At 40.1% G+C, this 13,666-nt stretch overlaps 1 protein-coding gene across 1 annotated transcript in view; it reads left to right on the forward strand.

Annotated features, from left to right (window-relative positions):
• LOC117298360 (calpain-5-like) overlaps window positions 1–13,666 on the forward strand; it is a 41,992-nt gene that overhangs the window by 22,185 nt on the left and 6,141 nt on the right. Inside the window, exons 7-11 of the mRNA XM_033781577.1 lie at window positions 4,261–4,338; window positions 5,492–5,684; window positions 6,661–6,771; window positions 7,659–7,855; window positions 8,822–8,946. Of these exons, the coding sequence (XP_033637468.1) occupies window positions 4,261–4,338; window positions 5,492–5,684; window positions 6,661–6,771; window positions 7,659–7,855; window positions 8,822–8,946 (704 nt within the window). The remainder of the gene's footprint in view (window positions 1–4,260; window positions 4,339–5,491; window positions 5,685–6,660; window positions 6,772–7,658; window positions 7,856–8,821; window positions 8,947–13,666) is intronic.

Below are 13,666 nucleotides of genomic sequence, written 5' to 3' on the forward strand. Positions count from 1 at the left end.
GTCACACGAAAGTGTGTGCTTTTAGATGCTTGATTTCGAGACCTCAAATTCTAAATCTGAGGTCTCGAAATCAAATTTGTGGAAATTTACTTCTTTCTCATTACTTTAGAGGGAGCCGTTTCTCACAATGTTTTATACTATCAACCTCACTTCGTTGCTTGTTACCAAGTAAGTTTTTATGCTAATAATTATTTTGAGTAATTACCAATAGTGTCCACTGCCTTTAAGAGCTGAAGTGTGTTAGCTTCCCGGCTGTTACGGGGAAGGGAATTCCACAGCCGGGCAGCAGCTGCATGAAAGGCACGATCTCCGATACGCGATTTGGAACAGAAACAGAACATGTTGGTTACTGGCTGGTACATTACCTTGTCATTGCCTAGTTTTGGTGAATAGACCCCTTGCATAACGCAAAGTGCTATACTGACTCTGAGCTCACTCGCACATTTTCACACAAAAAGAACAACTACGATCATCCAATCATTTGCCTCCTTTGGCCCCAGTGAGGGCATGTGTTATGCATTGGGGTCTATCCATCACACACATGTAAACGAAGGATGGGTTTGTTGACATTAAGCTGATTGATATACATGTAGCAGGCTGGAACAAGTTGTGATGATGCAGATTCCTGCATACTTATTCATCTTTCTGCAATGTCTATATTGCCTTATTTGCTGTTCCTATAAATATATATGCTATATTTAAATTCCATTTATAATAGTTTTGCAAAGAATTGTTAATGGACTCAAGTTTCAACCCTAGCAGAGTCTTTTTCAATACAACACAACACAAACAGGTTTATACACATGCACAGGTTTGACTGAAGCGTTCAGGTGGAAAGAATTAAAAATAGAAAGAAGTAATGCAGTCTAAAGAATCAAGGAATGAACAAAGACACACACAAACACACAATCAACATCAAAGGTTAGAAAAGGGAGAAAAAGTAATTAATTCTTGAATAAGATAGACTTTTTAAAATAGGAGACTTTTGTGACGCTTGCAGCAGCAGACATAACAGTCTTTTTTGGCGGCTCCGAGTGTGTGCGTGCGCATGCTCATTATTGCTTGCATATAGGTCTGCATGCGCAATACTGTGGAAAAGGACCATCTAAAGTCTCCCATTTGGGACATTTGTGGAAAAAGAAGAAGGCAAAGACCAAACCTGAAGTCTTTTTCTTTGGTGGCCAAGGGGTGCCATAGATGGCTAGTGTGAAAAGTGCTCACCCCTCACTAATGTGGCCCTAGTTTGATTCCTGGCTATGCTCATCTTGTGCATAGAGTTGTGCGTTGGTTAGTTATCTTGTGTATGCCTTTAAAAGGGCTCCTTCAGGGGCCTCTAGTTTTCCCACGATTTAACTTATTTTGTTGGCTCCAATGTGACAGAATGCAATTATTATGCAGCTTTTTAAATGAAACTTCACTCCAGGAATAATAATAAATAATAATAGCCAGTTTTTTATAAAGCGCTTTTCACACCCGAAGGGTGTCTCAAACCGCTTGCAACATTGTTACCCCTGACTACTGGGCCTTAGTTAATTTCTTAAACCATGGCAGCTCCTTTTGGAGTATACAGCCTGTGTAGCCCCGGCGGCCTTACACTTTCGTATAAGCTTCATAACTCAAATTTTACCTGCAAGAAGCCCATAATTTCAACAGATCCACATTTCATGGCAGTATACATTTCTGCCGTGCATACACAAGATGCACGACATGCAAATTTTGCGTTGCGTTTGCATGTTAACGCTTAACAGTCAAGATACGATGACCAAGAATTACATAAATTTATGTTTTGCATCTTGCACACGAATGTATATATACACGTACACACGGCAGCAGACAACAGGAATTTTGTTACCATTGAAGGGAGGCTGCATTATTTCTCGAAAATTATGGATTTGTGAAGAATATAGTACAACCAAAACCCACTGCAGAAAAATGTATGCTCCCATGGAATGTGAATCTGTCAAAGTTAGTGGCTTCTTGCAGGTAAGATTTGAGTGGAGAGAAGCAATTATAGTAAAGTGTCTTGCTCAGGGACACAAGGCTCATGACCGGTATTTGAACCCACACTCTGCTGAACAGAAGCACAAGAGCTTGAGTTTGGTGCTCATATTTGCTCGGCCACGACAGATCCTATGGAACTCTTACATGTACATTAAAGTTTGATGATGGCATCAAACATACCCTTTGTACCTCTTTGTGATGATTCAATATATTGAAATCATATCACCATTGTCAACCACATTGGTTGTAGATTGTCAACCACATTGGTTGTAGATTGTCAACCACATTGGTTGAAGATTGTCAACCACATTGGTTGTAGATTGTCAACCACATTGGTTGTAGATTGTCAACCACATTGGTTGTAGATTGTCAACCACATTGGTTGTAGATTGTCAACCACATTGGTTGTAGATTGTCAACCACATTGGTTGTAGATTGTCAACCACATTGGTTGTAGATTGTCAACCACATTGGTTGTAGATTGTCATCCACATTGGTTGTAGATTGTCAACCACATTGGTTGTAGATTGTCAACCACATTGGTTGTAGATTGTCAACCACATTGGTTGTAGATTGTCAACCACATTGGTTGTAGATTGTCAACCGCATTGGTTGTAGATTGTCAACCGCATTGGTTGTAGATTGTCAACCGCATTGGTTGTAGATTGTCAACCACATTGGTTGTAGATTGTCATCCACATTGGTTGTAGATTGTCAACCACATTGGTTTTAGATTGTCAACCACATTGGTTGTAGATTGTCAACCACATTGGTTGTAGATTGTCAACCACATTGGTTGTAGATTGTCAACAACATTGGTTGTAGATTGTCAACCACATTGGTTGTAGATTGTCAACCACATTGGTTGTAGATTGTCAACCACATTGGTTGTAGATTGTCAACCACATTGGTTGTAGATTGTCAACCACATTGGTTGTAGATTGTCAACCACATTGGTTGTAGATTGTCAACCACATTGGTTGTAGATTGTCAACCACATTGGTTGTAGATTGTCAACCGCATTGGTTGTAGATTGTCAACCGCATTGGTTGTAGATTGTCAACCGCATTGGTTGTAGATTGTCAACCACATTGGTTGTAGATTGTCATCCACATTGGTTGTAGATTGTCAACCACATTGGTTTTAGATTGTCAACCACATTGGTTGTAGATTGTCAACCACATTGGTTGTAGATTGTCAACAACATTGGTTGTAGATTGTCAACCACATTGGTTGTAGATTGTCAACCACATTGGTTGTAGATTGTCAACCACATTGGTTGTAGATTGTCAACCACATTGGTTGTAGATTGTCAACCACATTGGTTGTAGATTGTCAACCACATTGGTTGTAGATTGTCAACCACATTGGTTGTAGATTGTCAACCACATTGGTTGTAGACCTCTAACAATTTTGTTTCATTTAAACTTCTGGTATGGACCCGAAGGATTGGTTAAAATTTAGACATATTTGGGCATTGAAAGTTCTGCGTAGCACCTATAGCTACATTAATTGCAATATGATGTGGCAATCAGAGAGAAACAAGTCAATGTTGAAAAGCGCTGAAAAAGTAATAAGCAGGCATGCAACTTTTCCTTGGATCAGCTGATTTCCTCTATTTTAATCTCAGTTTTACCATTCAAAACTGAGAAATACTATACAAACTCATTGAAATACTATACAAACTCATTGAAATACTATACAAACTCATTGAAATACTATACAAACTCATTGAAATACTATACAAACTCATTGAAATACTATACAAACTCATTGAAATACTATACAAACTCATTGAAATACTATACAAACTCATTGAAATACTATACAAACTCATTGAAATACTATACAAACTCATTGAAATACTATACAAACTCATTGAAATTTGGGAATTTCCTTTTTTTTTGGTGAAGTTACAGTTGCATGCCTGAAAAAGGAAAAGTTAAAAAAACAAAAGGTGTTTGGCAGCGTTTTGCTTCAAACAGGCACAAATTTGGCTACAGTACAAGGTTTGTGCTAAACAACCTTCATGTACAAGATGTGTGATCAGCAGTAATTTATTTGTTATGCTGTAATATTATCTTAGTTTTGTTTGTAGTGTTAGTAGAAATACTTAAGGGCTTTCTTCTTCAAAAGCATGGAAACCCTGTATTAACCAGATCTCATGTACGGTTTTTGTATATTTTGTGTTTGTGTCAAAAGCAAGCTATTAATTTATTAAATAAATTAATAAAGTGATGATATTGCTTGGATTTTCAGGTCCCCAGAATGGAACAAAGTAAACGAAGGTCAGCGCAAAAAACTGGGAATCACCTTTGATGATGATGGAGAATTCTGGTAATTTTGATTGCAAACAATCTGAATTTAAAATGATGATGAAATAAGGGAATAAAAGGGTAGCAACGAGTGCTTAAACTGCCGTTTAAAACCGGCAGGGTTCGGCTCGGGCCTTTATCGCACGGCAACAACCCTGCAAGGTTTTAAACGACAGTATAAGAACGAGCCACTACAACTTTATTCCCATTCATAAACGACTTTTTGGTTGAAAGGCATAATCAAGTGTAAAACTCTGTAAAACTTATCCGTTTTCCGATGGCTTGAGCTCTCTACGTCCGTGTGTTGCATTTTTATGACTGAGACAGTTTTCGGATATTCTTCATGCACATAGTTTTGGTGCAAGACGTTTAATAAATACCTTGGACAGTTTGGCTATTCCTATTGGTGGAGAGAGCGTCATGTGGGGGTGTTTAAACGATTGATAATGACCAGTTGGAGCTCTGTTTATACCCGGTTGTTTTCGGAACTACGCGCTAGTCTTGGTGGAAGACGTTTCTCGTTACGGCGATGCAGGCACTTTTGGTGACTTGGCCGCGCTGTATGTGAAAGGAAAACGAGGAACGTCTTGCACCAAGAATAGCTACGCACACGATGCATATCCGAAAACTGTCTTAGTCAAAAAAAAAATGCAACTCATGTACAGAGCTCAAGGACGTTGGAAAACCGATAAGTTTTACAGAGTTTCATACTTTATTACGCCTTTTAATAAAAAAGGAATCTTCTAAATGAGAATAAAAGAGTAGCGACTGGTTCTTTAACTGCTGTTTAAAACCTTGCAGGGTCGTGACCGTGCGATAAAGGCCCTCGCCTTCGGTTCGGGCCTTTATCACACAGCAACAACCCTGCCGGTTTTAAAAGGCCGATTAAGAACTCGTTTTATTTAACCCTTTTATTTACTTATTAAAAGTATCGTAACATCTAATCAACTGCCTGAAGTAAATATACACTGTATGGGTAAAGCTGAAAACAACTTGAGCCTGAAATGTTTAAGTAAGCTAAATAACAAGTTTAAAACTTTTTTCCCTTACTGTTCATTTCAAATATCAGATCTAATGCAAAATTTCTGTGGGGTATTTTTTGAAAAGTTTTTACAAAAATGTGTGTTCAATACTTGAATTTAATGATGATGAATGATTGCATTTGTTTTTTGAAGGATGCCATTTGATGATTTCTGTTCTAACTTCACAAACTTGGTGATATGTCGTACACCTAATAAGAGCTATCTCAGTCTGCATCGTACATGGCATGAGACTGTGATGATTTCTGCATGGAAAGTTGGTCAAGGCAGAGCTAATAGGGCAGGAGGATGTATCAACAACAGAGAAACATTCTTGCTTAACCCTCAGGTATGTCAGCAGCAATTTAACATAGTGATTATTCTACCCAATTGTACACGTACATGTAACCCCTTTGGGCCCAATTTCACAGAGCTGCTAAGCACACAAATTTGCTTCAAGCATGAAATATCTTCCTTTATAAAACAGGATTACCAACCAAATGTCCACGTGATTTTCAGGATAAGCAAACAACAGCAATCCTGTGTTTATCAAGGAAGAAATTTCATGCTTAGCAAATGTTTGTGCTTAGCAGCTCTATGAAATTGGGCCCTGGTTGTAACTGCATTTTCTTAAAAGAGGATTCAAAGTAATTATTTCATGATGACAATTATGTTTCAACAAGATAAGCATTAAAGATCGGTTAAGTATCCATAAGTATGAGAAATTGCAATAAAAGCTGTTAACATTGTACACACCTTCTAGAAATCTTCGTTCTAACAAGAAAAAGTTGTTTGTTATTCCACCAGTGATAACCAAATCATATGGTGAACGCAGCTTCGTTCACACTGCCTCAACCTTATGGAACAATCTCCCGGAACACATAAAAAACATTGATTCCATTATTAGGTTTAAGATTGCTTTAAAGACGCACTTATTTATCATTTAATTCATCCATTTTATTTGTTACCCAGTACGTCTTGTCTTTGTATTCTGTTGTGTTTTTCTCAGAAGCGCTTAGGGACATGTTTGATTTCTATGTGTTATGCGCTATATAAGAATGGTTAATTATTATTATTATTAAAAATGTATCCCACTATTTTAGGAATGAATGACAGAAGAAAGCAAAAGTATTGGTAATCAAGACATCAAACCTTGAAATCGAAGACAAATCAAAGTTAATGGATTGAAAGTTATTAATAATAGTCACAGACCAGGGCCAGGTTTCAGAATAATAGAGGACAGTCATTTTTGATTGGCTGTACAGTTTTTGTCTGTTGCGAGTTTGACAAAATAATAACTTGATCTGTTGATTGTCTTTATTCAGTTCATGATTTCAGTGGATAGTGATTCTGATGACATCCTTATATGCCTGACACAACCTGACATGAGAGCTCAACAGAAAGACAATAAGACCATGGGCTTCAATGTTATGAAAGTATGTACTAATTTACAATACTCATCATTACTGCAAATACACTATTGGTCTAAGCCCGTATTCCACAGCAAACTTGTAAATACTCCATGCATGCACTTCTAATTTTAAGCAGTGTGTGACACATGGATATACTACATGTATTAAGATGGTATAATTGTTGGGTGTTAAGTAGCTATTTTCATTTTAATTAATTTCATTTTGTTAGCATCACACTTCGTGGCCCACAGAAGACATCATAAAATAGCAACAAATAGTAAAAACATTAAGAAAATTGCAAGTAAGATTTTAAAAATGTTATTAAAAAACACACAAGTGCATTACAATCATTACTATGCTTTGCAGTCATGTGGTTATGTGCAACCACAGTAGTTGTGGCCAATGATGCTTGTTGTTGCATATCTGTTGAAATAAATCATAAATCTGAAGTCTTAGATTGTGCAGGCTATTAATGCTAAAGCAGTGCTTCTTTTCACAAAGCTTTGCTATTACATATTACATTATTAAGTGTATTACATGCGTACGTCAATTAGCTTCCCTGGGTCGACCCCAGTCTGCCCCTAATATGTTCAAATAGCTTCCCCCTGGGTCGACCCTGGACTGCCCCTGGTATATCAAATAGCTTTGACGTCATTTCAGGGGCTCACCCGGGTCAGCCCCTAGTGCCCTGCTTGTGGAACGGGTCACTTGGGGCTGGCCCGAGGTGCATGACGTCACCATGAGAGGGCAAGTGTGATCATTCGATTAGCTCTTGTCAGGGGCTCACCCGGATGAGCATCGCGGGGTTGACCTTGGGAAGCTATTCAAACGCACCCATTATATGGAGTTTAATGACTTCTGCAGGCAAGAATTAGCTTTCGCAATAATATACTTTGATATTGTTCCAAAAGGTGGAAGACAATCGTAAGTACAGACTCCACACTCCAGGTCAAAAGGTCATCTACTCCACCTTCATCAATTCACGTAGTGTGTTTGAGAAGTGTACACTCAAGCGAGGGCGGTATGTGGTTTTAGCAACTACTTTTGAGCCAGGGGAGGAGAGCCCGTTAATGATGAGGGTGTTCTCTGATGAAGGAGCCAAGTGCTGGTAAGATTATTGCTGCATTTAAAGGCAGTGGAAACTGTTGGTATTTACTGGAAATAATTATTACCATAAAAAACTTACTTGGTAACCAGTAATGGGGAGCTGTTGATAGTATAAAACATTGTGAGAAATGGCTCCCTCTGAAAGAATGTAGTTTTTGAGAAAGAAGTAATTTTCCACGAATTTAATTTTGAGACATCAGAATTAGATTTTGAGATCTCGAAATCAAGCATCTGAAAGCGCACAACTTTGTATGACAAGGGTGTTTTTTCTTTCATTATTATCTCACAACTTCGACAACCAATTGAGCTCAAACTTTCACAGGTTTGTTATTTTATGCATGTGTTGAGATACACCAAGTGAGAAGATTGGTCTTTGACAATTACCAATAGTGTCCTGTGTCTTTAACATAAGTGTATCCCTCTTATTTCTATGGTTCCAATTTGCTACTGATCCTTATGTCTGCTTCTGACCTGTCCGGTACCTTCAAGTTACTCATCCACCAGTCCCTGGCTTGATTGCTGACGGTTTGGAACGCCTCGTCCCAACTTGCACTACCCATGCAGCCAATAAATAAAAAGCAGGCTGGGGAGATGTCCTTTTCGTCATCAGCTCTAAAGCTTTTGAATCATCTGCCACAACCTCTCAGGAACTCCATCTCCATATCTCAGTTCAGAAAGAACTAAAAAACTTACCTCTTCAACCTTAAGTTTCTTCTTTCTCAGATGCGTTTTGTATCCTTGGGATAAGGCGCTTGAGCAAGTTCCACATTAATATTACCTATCTTTGGTGAGTTTTGAGTAGCTTTCTAAGTTGCTCGGGATTAATTCAACATGACTTAAGTGCTAAACGAACGACAGTTCTTCTCGGTTGTGGGACATTGGAAATACCAAAGGTCAATGTTAGTTTTCACCAGAAAGTACTTTAAAACAATGAATGTGCATAAAGTTATCTGCGATTTCTTTGCAGGGAGTTAGTTAAAGAAACACCGTCCCGATCCTTCATGAGTAATGTACGTGGATATCCACAAGTTGTGTCCAAGATTACTGTGCTGTCTGCAAGTGGACTGCAGAAACAAGATCATTTTGGTGGAGGTGAGATTCCTGCTCAATGTGCAACTAGTCTTATTGATGTACCGTAATTTTCGGATTATAAACCGCGCGGCGTATAAACCGCACTTCCTCAAAATGTACAAAAAATATTTAGATGTCGGCGTATATGCCGCGCGGCGTATAAACCGCGATCAAAATAAAAAAAAAGACATGAAAAAACTAACCTCAAAACACGGAAGTGAAGTACGCAAACCTGCCGCGTTACGGGTGATTTTTTATCTCACACTATCAGTCCTGAGTTATATTTTGTTTCCATCAACAACCCTTTTCAAGAATTTGCGATTTGATGATCGGTTGTGTTGACCATATGTTTTGTGAACTTCTTTGGCAACAATCTCCGTGAATCAAAGATCGGTCTACAACGCACACCGATAAATAGTTGAACTTTGCCCTGCATCGCATCGCCCTCTGTTGACAAAAGTTGTTCACGTTTGATTAGACTGGGCCCCGAGCCTCAAAGCGTGGGTCAGACGTTCAAGCTCCCCGTTGTACAATGGGCAGCCGCTCTACTCGATCCGTCCGAAGTCTAGCCAAGATTTTATGAATGGAACTATCACCGGCCAATCAGCAACGGCCAATCATCAAACGGCCAATCACCGCATGCGTGAACACATAGGGGCCGTGCTTGTTTGCGGTCCCCGTGTGGCGATGTGCAGTGACAGGCGGGCGGCACATCACTCAGTCTTGTATAGTTGGCCGCAATGTGGAGTTGCGTCGTAATTAAAGTGGAAATGTATTAAAGTTTACACTATTGATCGTAATTGAAATGATCTATTATAGGATAGCATTCTTTTTGGTTCTTTTTTTGTTTGGTTGGCCGGTGTTTCTCCCTCCCTTTTATTGTAGTCCCACAACGAGGATCCACACAACAGATTATTGCAACGACGGACGGGCGGACGGACGTAGCGTGTGTGTATGCAGTAATGTATCATGCAGCGTGCACATTAAGCACATGTACACACATGCGAGTTCGTAAAGCTAGCAATCTGTTAATTGCGCTGCTCAATCTCGAAATTGCACAACAGATGTTGGCTGCACCGTACTGAGCGATGTTCGCTGACGGGTTGCGCTACGCCCTCGCATTTGCGCCGCCTGGAAATAAAATTCCCAATGTTACTGGACTCAACAATCAGGGCAGGTTGGAAACGTTTTGTTTGATCCCCCGGAGCGGCATAGCTCTTTGCGTACGTCCATTCACCATTCTGCTGTTGCGGTGTGCGTGGTTGAGCTGAAGAAACCGCTGGCTGACACGAGTGTAGCGGATGTCTGACGTCAGTATATAAAGATCGTGGGAAAAATAGACAGGGGACGAGTCTATTTCGCCGAGACACGAGTATAGCTTGAATGTCTGACGCCAGCATGTAGAGATCGCTAGGATAAATAGACGGGCACCAGTCTAGTCTAACCCGAGTTGCGCTGAGCGGGGGGAGCTACAATCCCGGCCAAATCTCGTTGGGCCCCCCTGCCCCCTTTCAATGTTGGTTCCATTTGCCGACTGTCTTCCGAATTCAGTCAACATTGAGCGGGGGGCCGGGGGCGGGCAAATGTTTTTAATGTGAATGTGATTGGGAAGTGCACAGGGAACTGTTGTTTCAGGAAAGGGTGGCCCAAGCATTTTGGCCGGGATTGTCTGAGTGATTTTTTGAAAATTTTTTACATGCAAAGAACGCTTTGAAAAGATAATGAATGTCCAAACAAAGTGAATGTCTAATTTTAACAGTGATTATTTTATGGGGGTAGTGGTGTTTTGTTTTTTGGCGGGGTGGGGTGGGGGGGGGGTGGGGCGGGTGAGGGACTGGCAGAGAGTGTTTATTGCTGGGTCAATGGGGGTAGTGGTGTTTTGGGTTGGGTTTTTTACAGGGAACTGTTGTTTCAGGAAAGGGTGGCCCAAGCATTTTGGCCGGGATTGTCTGAGTGATTTTTTGAAAATTGTTTACATGCAAAGAACGCTTTGAAAAGATAATGAATGTCCAAACAAAGTGAATGTCTAATTTTAACAGTGATTATTTTATGGGGGTAGTGGTGTTTTGTTTTTTGGCGGGGTGGGGTGGGGGGGGGGGGGGGGGGGGGCGGGTGAGGGACTGGCAGAGAGTGTTTATTGCTGGGTCAATGGGGGTAGTGTTGTTTTGGGTTGGTTTTTTGGTGATATTTTTTGGGGGGGGCTGGGGGTAGGGGGGCGGGTGAGGGACTGGCAGAGAGTGTTTATTACTTGGTCAACTGGGTGGACAGTGAATTGTGTGAGGCGAAATTTTATTACCCTATCTTTGCGCTAAGCAAAAGATTTTACGACTGCTTTTCTCACACTGCATATTCATGCTCGCTGAAATGGACTCCTTGACATGACTTTGCTTTACTCGCTTTAACAAATAAAACATAACTATATTCATGGGTTACACCTAAATTAATTATGTAACTTGGCTTGCATCTTGTATTGTTGGGTATAAAGTGCGTAAAATAATATCAATGAAGCATGTTGTAACTGCCGAAATAGCCCGTACAAAACCTGCATTGCCTTTTACTGTGAGGCGCGATGACGATTCCTGACACGAGCGCCTTGCGCCTGCGCACACAAATAATGTACCTGTCCAATGTAGTTGCTTGCGTTCATGTCTGACGGTTCACCACACGGATAACCATAGCATTTTGACTGCTAACTTACCGGCAAATGTCTGTTTTTCAACACGAAAATGCCATAACAGTTCACAAAATAACACATAACATGTTGTTATTTATTCAACCACCTCGTTCGTTTTTTTGTACACAAACTCAAACGGTTAACCCTTTATATCAAATAGAAAAGAAAATTCATTAATTTCCTTATTTACTTTACTACGGTGAACCGTGTAAACTTGATTCAAGCCTGCAATCGTTTCTTCCAGTCAACTTGATACCAAATACAGTATTGCCCCAAATAGCGCCCTACTGTTACCTTGTCTCATGACAGCTAACCTAATCGGGCGTATTTCGTGTCTCATACAGAGGAATAACAGCCACCTCAGACTTGAAATCAAGTCTATGGACGCTGATGACCATCAATGTGCTTGAGTTTGTATGCGACTCCATGGTGTCATAACTAAGAGATACGCTTAACAAAGCATAGCTGAAGCTAAAATGACTCCAGGATGGTGAAAGCAGAATTTTCTTCAATCTTATTTGTATCAGCTTACTCGCCATACAATTAATATTAATCGCTTATACCCATTCTTTCATTTTCCAAGTGCATTTTTTATACTACTATTTTACTTATTTCTTATTAATCCTGCCAACATAATACGGGCTTAATGGTGCAACCCCCCCCCCCCCCCTATCTAAAGACAGATAAAATACAAAAGTTGCCTGTGTGTGTACTTATGTGTTAACACGCTGTACTCGGCAATAAATAATAATTTATATTAATGCACAATACAGTTAACCACCTTCCCGAACCCTACAAAACATCATTACTGATTTTCTAGTAATTTAAACTTTTTTCCGCAACCAAACATAATTCACTGTCAATTCACATCATAGTCAGAACCCCACCCCACCCCCCCCCCCACACCCACCCCAACAAAAATACTTGCTGATTTAAAATCTGTTTGAATGCCCTACTCAGTTATAAACGCATATCCAATGTCTTTTGATATTAACAGTCCTGTAAAAGCATTATCTCCTAATTTAAAAAGAGGAAAAAAAATTACGAAATTAACTCAGACAATCCCGGCCAAATCTCGTTGGGCCCCCCTGCCCCCTTTCAATGTTGGTTCCATTTGCCGACTGTCTTCCGAATTCAGTCAACATTGAGCGGGGGGCCGGGGGCGGGCAAATGTTTTTAATGTGAATGTGATTGGGAAGTGCACAGGGAACTGTTGTTTCAGGAAAGGGTGGCCCAAGCATTTTGGCCGGGATTGTAGCTAGCTGAGGGCGGCTGTTAAACGTTTTACAAAGGAAACATGGAATACAATTGTGGTGGGATTTTCAACAGGTTTTTGTCATCACACAGGCAGGTTTTTGTTCTCGTTTAAGAAAAAAAAAACATTATTTAGAATATTTTACAAACGATCTTTCTTTTTAAAAATGCCGTTTTTCTCTTAAATATTTATACGTCGGCTTACAAGCCGCCCGGAGAATAAACCGCAGGAGTTCAAAAAAATGTCAAAATCAACATATAAACCGCGGTTTATAATCCAAAAATTACGGTACATGTATGTGGAAGTGTCCTGGCCGAGCGGTTAAGAGCACCGAACTCAAACTCTGGTGTGGGTTCAAATCCCCAGCCGTGACACTTGTTTCCTTAAGCAAGACACTTCATAGCCATTGCTTCGTCCTTCGGATGGGACGTAAAGCCGTTGGTCCCATGTGTTGTGTAAACGCATGTAAAAAAAACATTGCACATATCGAAAAGAGAAGGGGTTCGCCCCGGTGTTCCTGGCTGTGGCTGCCTAGTGCATTGTAGTACCTTGTAAACCCTTATAAGGTGCTACATATTTGGGTCTTAGAATCCATCACTGCAATAACCTATCGTTCTGAAAGTTTGTTTATACTAAGCGCCTTGAGTAGCTTGTCTGGTAGATATGTGCGCTATATAACATTTAGATATTATTATTATTAGTGTGACATGACTCCTCATTATAGGGTGTCATGGCCGCGCGGTTTATAAGAGCCTCAAACTCAAGTTCTGGTGTTTACTTCTGGTGGTTCGAGTCCTGGTAACACTTGTGTC

The sequence above is a fragment of the Asterias rubens genome, chromosome 13 (genome assembly GCF_902459465.1).
Source record: "Asterias rubens chromosome 13, eAstRub1.3, whole genome shotgun sequence".
Taxonomy (NCBI): domain Eukaryota; kingdom Metazoa; phylum Echinodermata; class Asteroidea; order Forcipulatida; family Asteriidae; genus Asterias; species Asterias rubens.